General features: G+C 34.8%; 2 protein-coding genes across 2 annotated transcripts in view; one reads left to right on the top strand and one right to left on the bottom strand.

Moving 5' to 3' along the window:
* Positions 1–519: 519 nt before the first annotated feature.
* LOC143228383 (MFS-type transporter SLC18B1-like) overlaps positions 520–18,065 on the bottom strand; it is a 19,496-nt gene continuing 1,950 nt past the window's right edge. Inside the window, exons 2-5 of the mRNA XM_076459648.1 lie at positions 3,976–4,071; positions 3,094–3,167; positions 1,766–1,913; positions 520–618 (exon numbers count right to left, since the gene is read on the bottom strand). Of these exons, the coding sequence (XP_076315763.1) occupies positions 520–618; positions 1,766–1,913; positions 3,094–3,167; positions 3,976–4,071 (417 nt within the window). The remainder of the gene's footprint in view (positions 619–1,765; positions 1,914–3,093; positions 3,168–3,975; positions 4,072–18,065) is intronic.
* The window catches only part of LOC143229647 (uncharacterized), a 16,074-nt gene continuing 15,491 nt past the window's right edge, over positions 17,483–18,065 (top strand). The window contains exon 1 of the mRNA XM_076462257.1: positions 17,483–17,813. The gene's annotated coding sequence lies outside the window, so the exon portion shown is untranslated. The remainder of the gene's footprint in view (positions 17,814–18,065) is intronic.

The raw sequence follows: 18,065 nt of genomic DNA, 5'->3' as shown, positions 1-18,065 counted from the left end.
GCCCCCACGGCTGAAAGGAAGAGCATGTTTGGTGCGACAGGGATTCGAACTAGTGACCCTCGGACTACGAGTCGAACACCTTAACCCACCTGGCCATGCCGGGCCCAAGTTCGACAAGGCGACTGTATGATCAGTTGGCCTTGTCGCTATCTTACGTTTGAAACAATTAATATTAATTACAAAATGTAATTATAATTTTTTACATATACAAACACTGGCATTGTCAGTAAGTGTCACCTTGTTATCGATCAGTTACAGTGTATTAATCAGCCAGTTTTGAGTTTGCGACTTTAGGTTTATTTGCGAGTTAAGCCTATCGCTCGGTGACCTTATTGAATTGCCGGTAAAAAGAAAATACGTTTTTGTCCTTTTCAGGGAAACTAAAACTTTGCATTATTTCTGTTGAATAATAAACAGAAAATAAGCCCAAGGACAGAGACTTTTATAACAATATTAATAAGCCATGTTAACATTTTCAAACAATTGTTTGGCTAACATTAAATGCTGAATTTTATGAAATTAGAGTTTAGATCTATCTATTCTACTTGCCACATAAAGAAAACTTCCAAGAACAGGCCCTGTAATCATTCCGATTGTAACTACTGTTTCTGTGAGACCCTGAAAATGAAAACAAAGAAATTAAAAGTCCGAGGTTTGGTACATACCAGTTTCGTTACAATTACTTATATTTGAACACGAGATGTTTATCAGTATTTCTTGTGAACAGAAAAAAAATATCTTTTAGAAGTTGAAACACTGTTCTTTATCTTGATAATATTTAAACTAATAAAATACATTTGTGCTTCAACCGTGTGGGCAAAGATTATATAATAAGAATATTTGATGGCTAGTTATTGCTTTATAATTTATGCGCCTGATCTAAAAATCGCATTAACAATCCAATACCAAATTACCAAAAAAAATCTTTTAAAAAAGCATTCGCTTTAAAGCACTCCCATACAGCTTCAGAGTAGTAAAGCGGTATGTCTGCGGACTTCCAAAATCACACAATGAGATTCGATGCCCTGGTGGGCAGATCACAGATAGCCCATTTGACGAGAAAAGACTGCACTTAATGCTTTCGAGTTTCTTTATGTACTTTCTTTTCCGGAATAGTTTCTAATGTATATTTCGTTGATATATATTGCATAAAGTTTTCTTATAAGTACGTTATTAGTTAACAAACAACGGTATGGCAGCATTATCTACAAATCATATTACTTATTGCGTGGAGTGAACATTTATTGTCACTTCTGGTAAGATTTGTAATTTTCACATTGTTGTAACTTAGTTTTTCTTTTATTTAATAGCGATGGCTAAGCTTTTTTTTTATAAATTCTTAAATCTTTTGTATTGTTGGAACTAAATGCCATTTCAAGAATCGTTTTTATCTGCAGACATCTATATAAAAAACAAAATTTGACGAGACTGCATATAAATATAACATTGAAATAGCAAATAGTTTTAACAAGAAACAATATATATGAAAGAAAGACAAACTTTGCCCATCAAGAAACTTAAACAAAACATGCAATATAAATCATTAGCTATTAAACTCCTTCCAAAATGTCATTTTTAAGTACATAATAATCATGAACAGAAGTTACTGTAATTAATCAAAATATTTTCATGTTTAAAACTTAAATTAATTTTCCACTGATTGTCTATGAGTATTTCACCTGTCAATTTTATTTTTTTAAAATTTGTCCGAGATTTTAATTTTCTATGGATAAGTTTTATAACCATTAAATTAAAAAAAACTCACAACATAATATCCAGGATTGGTAGGGAAGGTTTTAACAACAATAGCGAGAACGCTGGTCAAGTAGACAGCGAAACCGGCGCCCTCTACCATTCGAATTCCAATACTTAGAGCCAGGAATATTCTTCCATGTGGAGATTTTTCAAGACAACTGAAAAATAGTTTTTTTAAAGAAACCGTAGCTGCTTATATAAAACTGTTGATATATTTGGACAATAACGCAAATTCCGTTTACCAACAACATTTGAGAACAAGTTGAAATAATTTGATTTTCTTAAATCACATTTTCTCAAGAAAAAAAATAAGCAAAAGTCAGGAAGTGTTTAATCCAATAAGATTCAGTTACCATTCTGAAGCTTTAAAACTGTCTTACTTTAACACGACAGTCTGCTTAACTTGTAACAAACTAGTCACATTATACACACCAGGCTGAAAAATCACTGAGCATATCTTGAATAGAATAGTGCAGATAAGAAACTAATATGTACAAAATAATAATAATTTGGTTTGAATTTCGTGCAAAGCAACACGAGAGCTACCTGCACTAGCCGTCCCTAAGCTAGCAATGTAAGACTAGAAGGAAGGCAGCTGGTCATCACCACCCACTGCCAACTCTTGGGCTACTCTTTTACCAATGAATAGTGGGATTGACCCTCATATTATAACGCCCCACAGCTGAAAGGGTTAGCATGTTTGGTGTGACGAGGATTCGACCCCGTGACCTTCATATTATAAGTCGAGGGCCTTAGCCACCTGGCCATATCGGACTACTGATATTTTGACTTACACATCTTTCATATTATGTATCTCTGATTTGCTCAAATATTTTTAAACATTCGTTGTTTCTTTACGATTTTTTGATATGAAGTAAATGCGTTATGACGAAAATATTTTCGTAAGTTTTTAAAATACTGCTTTTTTTATTTTGGAGCTTAAATGAAAATTCTTATATTTAACGGTTAAATATTTTATAAAATATTTGTGGATAACAAAACATTGTTTTTGTTTTTGAATTTCGCACAAAGTTACACGAGGGCTATCTGTGCTAGCCGTCCTTAATTTAGTAGTGTAAGACTAGAGGGAAGGCGGCTAGTCATCACCACCCACCTCCAACTCTTGGGCTACTCTTTTACCAACGAATAGTGGGATTGACCGTCAAATTATAATGCCCCCACGGCTGAAAGGGCGAGCACGTTTGGCGCAACGGGGATGAACAAAACATACAAACTTGTGAATAAATAAATAAAAATAGGTATTTTATTGAGAATATTTAATTTACAATTTCATATAACACAAGAAGCTAGCACATAATATCAAAAGATAAAACATACCCAAATATTACTGTCGCGCCACCTGTTATAAACAATCCTGCAATAACGATAAACTTGGGCCCAATTTTAGTAAGCTGAAAAAATTGAAATTAAAGTTTTAGAAGCGCTTTTGAAAATAATAAAAAAATATAATTATTACTTTAACAAAAACGTAGTACATATAAAATCAGGTATGCATGAAATTCGCTGCATTAGCGAAACTGGCTTGAGTAAACAATCCATGAAATTATACATATTCATAAATATTTTACGATCAAGTAAAGCAACTATTAATTGTTTTCAAGAAAAAGTATATAATGTTATAGAATTATAATATGTTTTAATTAAATTGTGCAATTTCATTTAAAAAGCGTTCTCTGAACTGTTAATATTAACATTATTACACTACATTCACGAAATCTAATATTTAAGTTTCACGCCACCTGGTGCTCATTTTTAGTTCTATTAATTCAGTTGTATTACATAAACATTAAACATTAATATAAATTGAGTAAGATAACACGCAGTTCGTATAATATTATGTTATAATAAATCTGATTATAATACGAACACAACAGCGTCTCGAATGCACATCTTTCTTTACTGATTACATGTATTTAGACTTCGTGAATGATAAAGACATAGATATACTTTCTACAATAAAACAACATATTTTATGTTTACTTATGTGACACTGTGGTGCTCAAGAACGATACACTTAATTACACGTTCTGAAAACAGACAATTCCAGATGTGATACCAACTTGCGTTGCAGTCTTCCAATTTCAAATCTACTTTTTAGTCAGACTAAGTATATTTGGAGTTTAGTTTTTATAAAACGAATCGATCAGTGTCAGAAACAAACATTAAATTCAAGATTCAACAATACGTGAATTTACTTACAAATTTGCCAGCGATCATGCTGAAGATTACTTGTGCGATACTATACGCACCAAATACCATAGAATATTCGACTGCATTTAGCCCCTTCTTTCGAGCCTAGAAAAATAAAACACAAAACACAAAGATACATCTTTGTTATTGAAAATATGTTGTCTAAAGTCAGACTTAAAAACTATTTGTTGTTGGCGATCCGTTTCTCTAGGGTTTGGTAAGTAGTTGAATTTTTGTTTTAGCATTACCACACCGTCTAGAAAGTCTTTACTCTGGTTGTTTTCTTTCTTTGTTCTCTATAGTAGATAATGTTTATTCTGTCCGAAAGGATATTGCAGTAATGAATAACATCCAGATGTAAAGGACTAACGACTATAATATCCTTTGCTGTCAATGTCTGGATGTACAGCCAATAAATGATGTGAAAATACAGATGACGAGGAGTGGTTGTCAATTGGACAAAGAAACCAAGTTTATCTATTGCATTCAGGCACGTTTTCATGGTTTAGTTTAACTTCGATTTCTTTGTGACTAATTCAGCAGAGATTCATCTTGAAGGATTATTCTCTATTTCTAAACTACCTGAAGTACCCATCTCCTGGACAGAGGTTATTAAATTCCTGATTGACTAGAGTTGTTTTTGGACATGAAAAGTTGCTTCCTTTATAGATAAAAAAAATGGAAAAGACAAACTCCCGTAAAATCCGCAAAACCAAAAATTTTCACTTATCTCTGAATGGACCCAACAATTCTCGATGTCAAGTTTGGTAAAAACAGGGGGCAAATTAATGGTAAAAATGCAAAATCCGTAAAAACCACAAAACTAGAAACTTGTTATGTACCCCATTGACCCAAGAAGCCTTTATATCAAATTTGGTGAAGGTCCATCCAAAAGAGGTGAAGTATTGATTAAAAAATGCAAAATGCAAAACTGAAAACTTGTATGTAGCTTCCATAGACCCAATAAACCAATATACCAAATATGATGAAGATCCATTTAAAGAGGGCGAAGAAGTGATAAAAACAGAATGCCTATGAAAAGTGCAAACTGTAAAACTGGAAATTTGTGTGTACTCCAATATGGATTTAATGAGCATCTATACCAATTTTGGTGAAAATTCTTTCACACTCCTGCGAAGTAGTTACATAAACAAAGAACACACAGCATTATGTATATTTATTTATAAATATATTTTTGTTATTAGCAGCTATAACTATTTAATAATGCACAAAAATCAGTTCACCTGAAAATACAAAAAGCTAGTAGGAAGAATTTCGGTGCCACAACAGACAGGAGTGTAATTTCATACAAGGATTGGTGGGGGAAAACAATCTCGATGAATGGAGAGGCTCATTCAAAATGGAATGACACATTCCTTCCCATCTAGAAATAATTCACAGAAACTGTCACTTTGGGTTGCCTTCTGAGTTTTAGGGATAGTCTCTCTCAGCTCTTTCACCTTTGAATCAAAAGGATTGTTTTGTGGAGTTTATTTTTTCAATGAGCGAACTGGTTCTTGTTTGATTTCTTCTACTGAAAAGAGTTTGAAAAATACTTTTACTGAAAGAACGAGTTATATTAGATGTAAAAGTAGACCTCTGAAATAAGTACACTGCAAAATTAGGGAAGGCTAGCGCAGATAGCCCTCGTGTAGCTTTGCGCGAAAATTCAAAACAAACCAAAAAATTGATGAAGAGAGAGAGTTTAGAGAAGCAAACACAAGACAACTGATAGTCTCCCCAGAACTCTTAAGTTGTTGCCAGCCAGAACAACTAAACCCAAGCTCTAAACCAGGTCATTGATTACCAGCAAATAACAGAATGTGCTATCTTTAGGTGACTAACAGTTACAGCTGTTTTGTTGGTATGCGAGACAGTGAGCTCTCACAGATAAAAGTTAAGATAGTATTTAATTTGTACAAAGAAGGATCGAAAGAAAGTAGCATTCGTTGCTTTCTGAGTTATCACCTAGTAATGCCTGGCATAATGTTTGGATTACATTTCACAACTACTACTAGATTCGAGCCTTAGAAAATCATTAAGTTGAACAACTGATGATAGAAAGGAAATGGTATTCTGTAATTTCCAGTCTATGAAGTAACGTACACTGCGATTATTGCATAATGTGATTTATACTTGATTAACAATTAAGATGAAAGTACGATTTAAAAGACGGCTCTTTGCTCTCTCAGCCACTAAAAGAATTTTATGACCGAAAATATCACATAATACTTCGAAAGAATTGCTCCAATAGCACAGTTTAGACATAAGAACTCAATGGAACATGTCACTTCGTACTCATTAGATTTTTGAATCTAGTTACCTTGAAAGTATAACTGAAAAACGCAATGTACCTCATATTTTTAATAACACAGGGAAGAGAAAGTTTCAGTTTCGATGTTGAAATATTTGGTAGGTACGAAATCTTCACGAAAGAGATAAAAATAACAGAAGCTCAACAATATCCAAGCAGGAAAACATAGTTTTACTTGATGGTTCTAACAAGATGATTTTACTTGTTTTCTTGAAGCATAGTGAAAAACAAATTCGATCTGATCTAGCTGAAATATTGTTAAGCGTGTGAAATTATTAGCAGTAAATCAAATTCACAGACAATGATTTAGATATCACAATATATGCACATTTGTACACACACACATGTATAACATATTTTATTCAGTTGTGAAAGAAATATTTTTAATAGGTAAACAAGTTTACTGACTGTTTTCTTCTCGCTGATTTATTACATGAAACATTATTAAGACATGAAAATATTGGCTGTACGATTACTGCAGGAAAAACTGGAAGTAACATCCGTAGAGTAAAAACTTTCTAATTTGTGTCAAAAATTAGGATGCGTCTAAGGAAAGACAACTAAAGTGTTGGCAAAGGTTAACATCGCATACCTGAGTCAGTTAAACTGTATAGGATTTAAACAGTCTCTATCTCTATTCATTTTTAGTGGAACCGAGAGGGATGAGTCATAATCGGACAACTTAGCATGTGTGTTCCGTGGGGTAAGGGGAAACATGTCCACAAGCTGATGATAAAGTGGAAACATTAGTGTCTAAAAATACTCAGCTTCTCTAGGCACATGTTCTGTGGTATCTGTAGACAAAGATAGGCGTGAATAAGGATTAAGCTTGTAGACATGTCACTTGACCAGTATCTAGTTTATGGGTCTAAATGGACAATACGATCCACTTACACATTCTGTTGAATTTAAAACTGGTATAACTTACACGATCTCATAATCTGGACTTTTACATAAATAATAGATTTCTAGATGCATCTGGCTGCCTTCTTTTCTTGAATTAGCCAGTGACATTTTAATTTTTTGTTGTTGAGTATTCTTGAAGCGTTTTTCCATAAACAGATATATTGCTGGCACAAATAAAGATTGTTACAAAACACACACATTAGCCTAACTGAAGATTTCCGCGAGAAGACCAGATGATGACCAATCTCTCCACCACCTGGTCAATGAAACAAACACAATATGTGAGGTCCACAGACTTTACGAGAGCCTTATGTGGCAAGTGCCTACACACAACATCCAAAAACAGAAATCTGTAATATCATACCATTTCCAATGAATTGTGTGTATATATATGTATGTATTGCTAATTATGTTCTAGTTTTCTTTAGCTTGTTTTTGTTAAGTTCAGTGTATATATGTAGATATTTATATAGAAAATTATAATCTATAGATATGTATGCGCACTTTTGTGATTATTATTTACTTTTTTAATTGTGAAATTGGCCCAGCATCGCCAGGTGGTTAAGGCACTCGACTCATAATCTGAGGGTCGCGGATTCAAATTCCCGTTCCAGCAAACATGCTCGCCCTTTCAGCCGTGGGGGCGTTATAACGTTACGGTCAATCCCACTAATCGATGGTAAAAGAGTAGCCCAAGAGTTAGTGGTAGGTGGTGATAATTAGCTGCCTTCCCTCTGGTCTTATACTGATAAATTAGGGACAGCTAGCGCAGATGACCCTCGAGTAGCTTTCTGCGAAATTCAAAAACAAAACAAATTGTGAAATTATTTCTTTTAAAGATTCTTTGACTTTGTCACTTATTGTAAAATGGTTGTTGATGCACTTATCACGAACGTGTATTTAGTATTTGAATGATTATGTTTTGATTAATGTACAAAGCTCAATTTTTCTGCATTGTGGTACTGTTATACATTACATTCAATGAAGGTAATTTCTGCGTAGTGTGCTAGACTACCCTTTCTAAAAAAGGTTTACCAATCTTTGTTAAAGGTTTTGACTATCAGTAGTAAAATTACTTTATTTTGGAGATACATGATTATTTTGTTTTAAAATATTTTTTGTCTTGGTGTGTTTAGCTGCATATAGTTTTTCCTTGTTAAAAAGTAATATTTCGTTGTTGAAGGGGCTTATCTCGCACTTGTTATTAAATGTGCTAAGTATTGTTTAAATTTAAGCTAATATATTTTATTATAATTATAATTATCAGTCTCCACTAATTATTAACTGGTTTATTTCATGCTACATTTAAAATGTAGTAAAATAAATATATATTTTTGTTAAACATATTAGAAATCATTAGAAATGGTTTGGTTAAGAGTCATTAATTGTTAAAAGGTTGTATCATCCATCAGGCGTTACATGTTCTAAGGAACAAAGAAAAGTTAACATCCTCTTTGGCCAAGAAACGAGTTCAAATTGGCGGCATGGGGAAAAACCTTTACTAGAGAAGGGGGGGGGAGATTGTAATATGATCATTTATTTAGTTTTATGCAAATACGTACATACACATATTCTATGAAGTTGCTGATATTGTCTAGTTCTAATTGCTTTGTTTCTTTTTTATCTACGGTACGTGTGCAAATTATCTTTGATATGATATTTCAGTAACACATATCATCTTGGTTGAAACTATTAATGAATGTAACATCCATTCGTGAATGCTACAGCTAACTAATACTGCGAGAAAACAAACGTTACAAGGTAATACCGTCGACAAAACAAGGAAAGCGAGTTTACCTGTTTAATTCAAGCATGTTTTATTGGTTTAGGACTTTTTTATTCTCATCGTAACTAACCAATCATAAATTCGTCTTGAGAGAGAGAGGTAATGGGCTATTTATTTCTTTAATAGCGATCATTTATCTGTCTATACGCATGTGCACACTTTTTATTGATGTGTCAAAATAAAGATTGTTTCCACTATACTTCCAAAGTGTTCAATCTGTTTATTTATTGCGCACTAAGAAACTCGGTTAAGTTGTCAAAAATAAATTTCTCTTCTAATTTTAAGATAGTTAGAACCTCTATTTACGATATATCCTATCTGATATTATTGGTTTTTTGTTTTGTTTTTGGAATTTCGCGCAAAACTTCGCGAGAGCTATCTGCACTAGTACTCCCTAATTTAGCAGTGTAAGGGAAGGCAGCTAGTCATCACAGCCCACAGCCAACTCTTGGGCTACTCATTTACCAACGAATAGTTGGATTGACCGTCGCATTATAACGCTACCACGGCTGAAAGGGCGAACATGTTTGGTGTGACGAGAATTCGAACCCGCGACCCTCAAATAAAGAGTCGAACCCCTTAACCCACTTGGTCATACCGGGTCTGATATTATTGGAAAATCAGCTCAACTGAATACAAATTTGCTTGGTGTAGTACATACGCCCACTCATATGTATTAGTAATAATTGTAATATACCCTTTCTTTCTTTATATATATATATATAAATACACACACACACACATATTAAATGTTAATTTGTTATATCGTTTATTAAATAACAGAAAGAAAATGTAAAACTATGTTTTTAGAACGTATCCGATGAGATTTCTTCAAATATGATCTTAAATCCTAATGTTAACAATGAACTTCACATACTTGGACTTTTCATGATGTTACCTACACTTTATCTGGACTTTTCATTATTTTAACAACAAGTTATCATACAAAGTGTTGTGCACCTGCTGTAATTACTTGGATCTTATTTCAATTAGCCTAAAAAAATGGTAAAAAGGGTCACTTTTTGTCCACCCCTGTATGTATATTTCTTCTTTCAGTGTTTTGTTTTTTATACCGAGTACTACCATTTTCATTTTTCTCGAGTTTCTGCATTTTTTTCTCTTTGTTCCACGTTTAATAGTTAACTTTAATATTTTCGTTTCATGGGACACTCGACACTATAATCTTCAGATTTTTCTGAACCACTCACGTTCATTAAAGTGTCTGACAATTCATATAGGGTAGCCATACGTGTGCATTGTACCGATTTACTACATTTGTGGTGCCAAAACATGTCTGTGTGTGTTTTCTTATAGCAAAGCCGTAACAAGCTATCTGCTGGGTCCACCAAAGGGAATCGAACCCCTGATTTTAACGTTGTAAATCCGCAGACTTACCGCTGTGCCAGCGGGGGATGTTGCAAAGAAAATCAGCGGCAAGTGTATGGAATTACGATGTTATTATAATCTGTAGTTTGATTCCTCACGGTGGACAGTGTGCAGATACTTTATTGTACAGCTTTGTACTGTTAAAAAAAAGCCTGGGAATATACATGTGTAGTTTAACTGAAAATCTAATTTTAAATGTGCATAAACAAAATTTGACAAAAGAAAAAGCTTTTTTATAACTTAAATCCTTATATTACGTCTTTCTACTGATTCGTTTCCCTCCCGCTAGTACAGCGGTATGTATACGGATTTACAACGCTACAATCAAGGGTTCGATTCCCATCCGTGGGTTCAGCAGATAGCTTATGTGGCTTTCCTATAAGAAAAAAAAACTTATTCGTTTCTTAAAAATTAAAGACGTTTAAGCAGTAGATTATTTTGTAACTCGATTTGTTTAAGTGTTCTATTTTATTGCTTTATACCTAACAAAGCTGTTGCTGGTGTTTCCAGTAAATTGCTGTACTTAATGCAAATAAAACTACCAAATTGTTTGATTTGTTTTGAATTTCGCGCATAGCTTCCAGAAGGCTCTCTGCGCTACCCGTTCGTGATTTAGTAGTTTTAAACAAAAGGGAAGGCAACTAATCAACACTACACACCGATAAATAGGGCTACTATTTTACCAGCGAATAATGGAGTTAACCGTTGCATTAAAACACGCCCACGTTATATTATCAGGTGCTGATTACTGGAGTTAACCGTTGCATTAAAACGCGTCCACGGTATATTATCAGGTGCTGGTTCCTCACAATATCAGTTGTAATGGTAGTGTTTTATAAATTTATTGTAGCTTCATTTTTCCGATATCTTTGGGAAAGAATTTATTACCTACAAAATTATTTCTACAATTCCTTCCAACATGTCTCTAAGTCACACTTAAAACACCCCTTAAATTATAGTTTACTTCTTCCATTTTGTATTTGTATAATAGATACCTAATTAATCTTATTAGTTCTTCTAGACTATCATCAGAGGGAGTTGATATTTCCCAACTATTTGGTCTGATGATCGCGTAATTTCCGTGTGGTGGCTTTACTTGTTTATCTGTGATTTTGATGAATTAAAACTACATTGACAACTAGACACCTTCCTTTGAATATGCCCACTTACTATGCTTCAACCAATTTCGCCTATACTGAACTGTTGTGAGATCTATGAATTGTTTCCAAGTCAATGAATCAGTAGTTTCAGATGGAAAGTCTAAGTAAGATAGTTGGGCAAGATATTTTACATGCCATATAAGTATGACTGAGGTCTTGTCCTTCCTGCTTAGATTGTTTATAAACGTAGCTTTGGAAACTTCTTTCTCGCGTGTCACTTCAAACTTCAGACTGACAGTTATGACTCCAGCTGGAAGACTGATTAATATTTTTAAGACTGAGTGAATAGCTTGTTAACCATTTCCTCTGTTAATGTGGGAAAATATTATGAACTAAGCCTGATATGTTTCCTATCATAGTCTGTAGGTTTCTTTACTAGTGATGTTGCTAAACTGGTCTGTGCTGAATTCTTTAGACTTGGTGAAGTATGGATATAACTAGAGTAGTCCAGAATAGTCCCACTATCATAAAAGTACAACAGTATCGGTAAGAGGTGTTTGTTTTTTTAATTTCGCGCAAATTTACTCGAGGGCTATCTGCGCTAGCCGTCCCTAATTTAGCAGTGTAAGACTAGAGGGAAGGCAACTAGTCATCACCGAATAGTGGAATTGACCGTCACTTTATAACGCCCCCACGGCTGGGAGGGCGAGCATGTTTGGCGCGACCGGGATTCGAACCTGCGACCCTCGGATTACGAGTTGAACATCTTAACCACCTGGCCATGCCGGGCCGATTGTTTGTTGTTAAGCGCAAAGCTACATAATGAGCTATCTGTGCTGTGCCCACAACAGCTATCGAAGCAATGTGTCTAGCGTTATAAGCCTTCAGACATAATGTTGAGTCATAGGATGACACGCAACTTGCAACGTTTTCCAAAATTATTTGTATAATTATAACAAAATGGTGTATACATATATTCATAAATAATTTATAATTTTATTAGATGAAGTGATTGAGTGTGATAAATTTACTATTATATATTTATTTTAATGTCAATGATTGTTTCAGTTAAGTATATGTATAGAAATGTATGTAATTTATACTGTAAAATGTGTATTGTGAAATTCCCGCCTTTTCACTAAAGTTGTAAAAGATTCTCGAGAGTTTTGTCACGAATTTCACACAAAGCTACACGAGGGATAGATGCGCTAGCATCTCTAATTTCACATTATAAGATTAGAGAAGAGACAGCTAGTCATCACTACCAATTCTTGGACTACTCTTTTACCAACGAACAGTGGGATTGACTCCCACAGCTGAAAGGATGAGCATGTTTGGTGTAACGGGGATTCGAACCCCGCGACTCTCAGATTACGAGTTGAGCGCTTTAACAACCTGGCTATGTCGGTCCAGTTCTCGAGTGTAAGAATCATCAATGTACAATGTGTGTATGTAAATACTAGTGACTGCTAGTATAGTTGCCAACTGAACTTTCGAGAATCTCGCCTTAATGTTTATAAAAGATACCCATCTCAACACTCGTATAAACAGTTTATATTGTTGGTTTGCTATAGTTGGAGTACTATGAACCTTGGAAGTTATAATCGTGATAAACACTTATTGATCGGGAAATTAAATACATTTGACAAGAAAAGTTTATAGATTTCGAACATTATAAACCGTTTAGCTTCAGCGAATTAATGTTGATCGTCTGTATTTTTACGAAAATATTACATAACATTAGCGGTCAAAAACTCACGTGTGATCAGCAAAGTAAGCTAACCAGCTACCCATAAAGTGAACTGTACCAATATCAATTATTTCATTCATCGTTAGCCTACGAATAGATGAAGGAAATTCCGGAACGGATAGAAAACTCAATATTGTTTCTAAGTTTATAAAACACTTGTATATGAATCGTTATTTGTATTAACCGTTATTATAAATTGTATTATTTGTACTTTAAAATATATTTTCATTAAGAAATAAAACTGTTTCAATCTTGATGGCAAATATCATAAAGTTGATACATCTCTGTATTTAATTAACTTACAAACTTCAATTACAATTTAACTCAATTTCCATCTATTTCAGTTAATAATACGCAACATTATAAATTGGAAGCTTGTCCGAGATAAATTAATAATGCGTAACATTGAGCCATTGTTACAAGAAACGTGCTTTTGCAGCAGATATTCGATTTAATGTAAACAGTGTGTGTGTGTGTGTGTATTTTAGTTTGAGTTTGTTTTGAATTTCGCTCAAAGCTACACGTGGGCTATCTGGACTAACCTTCTCTAATTTAGCATCACCACCCAACACCAACTCTTGGGCTACTCTGTTACCAAGGAATAGTGAGATTGATCGTCAAATTATAACGCTTCTACGGCTGAAAGGGCTAGCATGTTTGGTGTGACAGGGATTCAAACCCGCGACCCTCTGAGTACGAGTCGAGTGCCTTAACTACCTGGTATGTCCGAGTCCTGATTTAGTTAATTAATACCATGATTATATTGTTATTGTACTGTCTGGTGCCTGATTTAGTCAAGTAATACCACGCACCATAAAAACTCAGTTCACTGTTTGAAATGGTTAACCAGTAGACTATGTCCGACCCTACTGGTCAATAGGAAATATCAGTTAAGTTTAAAGTGCATTCAGTTTTTTTGCCAATTACAAAAGCACAACAGTATGATTGGTTTTGAAAGAGTTGGGAGTCGATTACCGATTACTTTACTACCAATACTGTATAAGGACCGACTCATTGTTTTCGGTGAAACAGTCAATTTGAATAACAAAGTCGATTCCAGGAACAAACAAACAAATACATTTATTTGAAATTTTTGAGCTTTGAAAACTCAGCCTGTCCTTGCGAAAATTGTTTTACCTGCCAGGTAGACATAAATACTTCTGAATATATCGGAATGTTTTCCAAAGCCAACACTCATATCTATTCCGAAGTTTTAGAGTCACACAAACTTCTGAATAATACATGTTATTTAAGCCTTACTTTTAGAGAGATTTGTTGTATGTGGAGACTTATTACATTGTTCACTATCACACAAAAACAATTAGTATAGTATAAAATCATCTTGTCATGTTGCTTCTGTTGTCCTGTTGCTTAAGGAACTAAAGCAGACCCTGATAGTCGTTAACGTTAACAGAACCACAACATAATATAATCTCTAATACAAATTAGCGATGGTGGACACAAATTGTCCATCATGTAGTTTTGAACTTAACAAACATCATACAAATAACAAGAATTAAGGAGTGTATGTGTGTGTGTGTGTTATTATAGCAAAACCACATTGAGCTATCTGCTGTGTCTACCAAGAGGAAATCGAACTCCCAATTTCAGCAGTGTAAAACCGAGGACTTACCACTGTCCCACCAGGGAACATCATGAGTTAAATATCGTCTACAGCAGTGGTTCCAAGTTTCACTGTGTCGGTATTTGGGTATTGATGTTAAATACCCAGGAGGGTCAGGTACATTTGACCTCTTCCTCCAAAACCTACGTTACCGAGGTGAGAGTCGAACTCACAACCCCGGCATATCCCACAAGTATTGAATTATAAGTACCGTGCGCTAACTAATTGCGCCACTGAGGATCTCAGTGGTTCCCAAACTGTGCGTCACGGAATATTTAAAATTTTCGAGGCAAACACAGCAATAGCGACACCTCTTGAACGCCGCACGAACTACTAGTTAGAAGTAGTTCCTAGTTGTTACATTAGATTGCGCGACATTCCTTTCGATGGCGTTCTCGATGTTTAAGATATGTTTTTGTGTACTTGCACTTTCGGCTAGTGACTTCTCGAACTTTCTCGTTTTTTTGATTTTGTATATAAATACCTGCCGACTCTCCGGGTCCATCAGTAGTTGATACAACTGAAGAGTGTTGTGATGAAGTTTCTGCAAGGTCTGACGAAGGTCAGTGAATTATTTTGTTGGTTTTTAGTTCTTGTGCATAGAGATGGAAAGATTTTTGGACATTAATAAGAAGTGTGGGAGTGAAGAAAAGGACGGCAAACCACAAACCAGTGGCAAAGTTGTAAAGAAACGGAAATATGACGATAATTATCTAGATTTTGGTTTTGCTTCGATAGATGTTAATCATGAAAAGTGTCTTCAGTGTGTATTCTATCTAAATATTTCAGCTCCAGAGTTCATGCTTCCAAGTAAACTAAAACGCCACTTAGAGACCAATAATCCTAACATGGCTCGTAAATCCTGTGATTATTTTACCAGAAAATTAAAAGAATTGAAAGAACAAAAAGGGACATTTTTGAAACAAGCATCAATACCAAGCCATGCTTTGCTAACATCCTACAAGGTGGCATATAGAGTCGCGAAATGTAAAAAGCCTCACACCATCCCGGAACAACTGAGTTTACCGGCTGCAGTGGATATGGTGAACATTATGGTTAGTGAATCTGTGGGAAGACTACTTTCAAGTGTACCTTTATCCAACAATGCTATCAGTCGTAGAATCCAACACATGGCCGAAGACTTCAACGATCAGCTAATTGAAAAAATGAAAGGGAAGGAATTTGGGTTACAGCTAAATGAGACGACGGATAGTAATAAGGATGCTCATTTGATTTGCTACACACGGTTCGTGGATGATGACAAGATTGTGGAAGACCTTTTCTTTTGTAAACATATCACTCCAGGTACAAAAGCTCAAGACTTGTTTGAGATCCTTGACACTTTTATGTGTCAAAACAACTTAGACTGGACTAAGTGCGTTGGCGTTTGTACCGATGGTCGTCGCTTTATGTCCAGTTGTAATGGAGGACTGCAGGCACTATAAAACAAAGCTTTTGTTGCATTGTGGATCTACTTCTTAATTCACAAGGAAGCCCTTACGTGGAAGCACCTGTGTCCTCCACTGAACCTAGTCCTGGAAAGTGTGTTGAAAGTGGTAAACTTTATATAGACTCGACCACAGAAGGCGAGTTTGTTTTTTTTAATATGTGAGGATATGGGATCTGAGCACATATCTTTGTTGTACTGCTGTAGCTCGCATTGGCTTCTCCCATGGGAATGTACTGTCCCGTGTGTTCAAATTACGACAGGAACTCTACTCTTTTCTCGGAGAAGAACACGATTGTGCTAAAATCTTCTTGGATACTGATTTTTTGTCAAAATTAGCACACTTGTGCAATCTCTTCGAAAAACTGAATGTGTTGAATCTTTCTCTGCAGGGAAGCAACATGCACATTCTGAAACTCGTAGAGGTTTCAGACTTCAGATAAAAATTACTACTAGAAAGAAGAAAAATGAATGAAGATGGTGGCAAAGACTGTTTTCCCTCTGTTGCAGCAGTTTGTTACATCCAGTAAAGTTGATTTGATCCACAAACTAAAAAAATGTTTTTGAGGGGCACCTAACACACCTCAGTGACCGATTTGAAAAGTACTTTCCAAAAGATATGGAGAAGTTTGCATGGATCCAAGACCCATTCAAGGCTAAGTCTCCATTTGAATTTACCTCTGCAAAATAAGAAAATCTCATTGAGTTGTCTTGTGACAAGACTTTAAAAAAAAATTTGACAGCATGGAACTAACTGAGTTTTGGATATCAGTAAAAGATGAATATTCGCTGCTAAGTGCTAAAGCTCAGCAAATCCTAATTTCATTTGCGACGTCATATCTCTGCGAAGCTGGGTTTTTGGCGGTTGCTGTAATAAAAAACAAGTACCGCGCGAACATTAATGTGGAACAGGAAATGAGAGTGAGGGTGTCCAATCTGATTCCAAGGTTTGAGAAGCTGTGCAGTGCCCAACAAGTGCACACATCCCATTAGTGATTGTGGTTATTTTAAAATGAAATAAAAATATTTTTTTACTCTCAATTTACGTGTATTATTCTTTCAAACGGGTACTAAGTTGTTAGGACATAAATATTTGAGTATTAAGTTGTTTGGACCTAACTACTTAATAAACGAAACTATAAGCTTTTTATTTTTGTCTATGGGCGCCATTAAAAAGTTATTGAGACACTAAGGGCGCCGTGAACTGAGAAAGTTTGGGATACGCTTGTCTAAATTTTATTTTGCAACTATAGTTTCGCGAATAGACATAGGTAACTCAGTCTAAACGTAAAATTTTCTTTTTAGTCGGCAGGATTAATAACCCGATCAAACTTAACATTTGATTTGCGCCGAACTAAATAGTTGGGAATTGAAATTTATATTTCGTTTAAGTTAAAATAGGGAGAAACATTTTTTTCTCTATAACCTCCCTGTACATGATTCAAACACTGCCTGGAGCGTCACATGATTTCGCTGGCCTACATGTCTCGGATTAGAAGGTAACTGTTTTACGAAACCAGTCCAACCTTGTCAGGTAAGAATCCTCGTGACTACTTCTCTTTAGATTTAGAAAAACCATTTGTTGAAAAATGCAAAAAAAAAAAAAATGAAAATATCTGTATCAGGCTTGAAAAAGTCACAATTTTGTTTGAAATGAACTACAGACAGTGGCCTTTCTTCTTTTTTCTATTGGCTTTGTACTTTATCAGTGACGCTGTATTTTCTACTAACATTCCATATATCCACTACGATTGTTAAAATAAAATATATATTCTTATACCATTTA

Source organism: Tachypleus tridentatus, chromosome 10 (assembly GCF_004210375.1).
Source record: "Tachypleus tridentatus isolate NWPU-2018 chromosome 10, ASM421037v1, whole genome shotgun sequence".
NCBI lineage: Eukaryota > Metazoa > Arthropoda > Merostomata > Xiphosura > Limulidae > Tachypleus > Tachypleus tridentatus.
The sequence above is the reverse complement of the archived record's forward strand: the minus strand, read 5'-3'. Positions and strand labels throughout refer to the sequence as shown.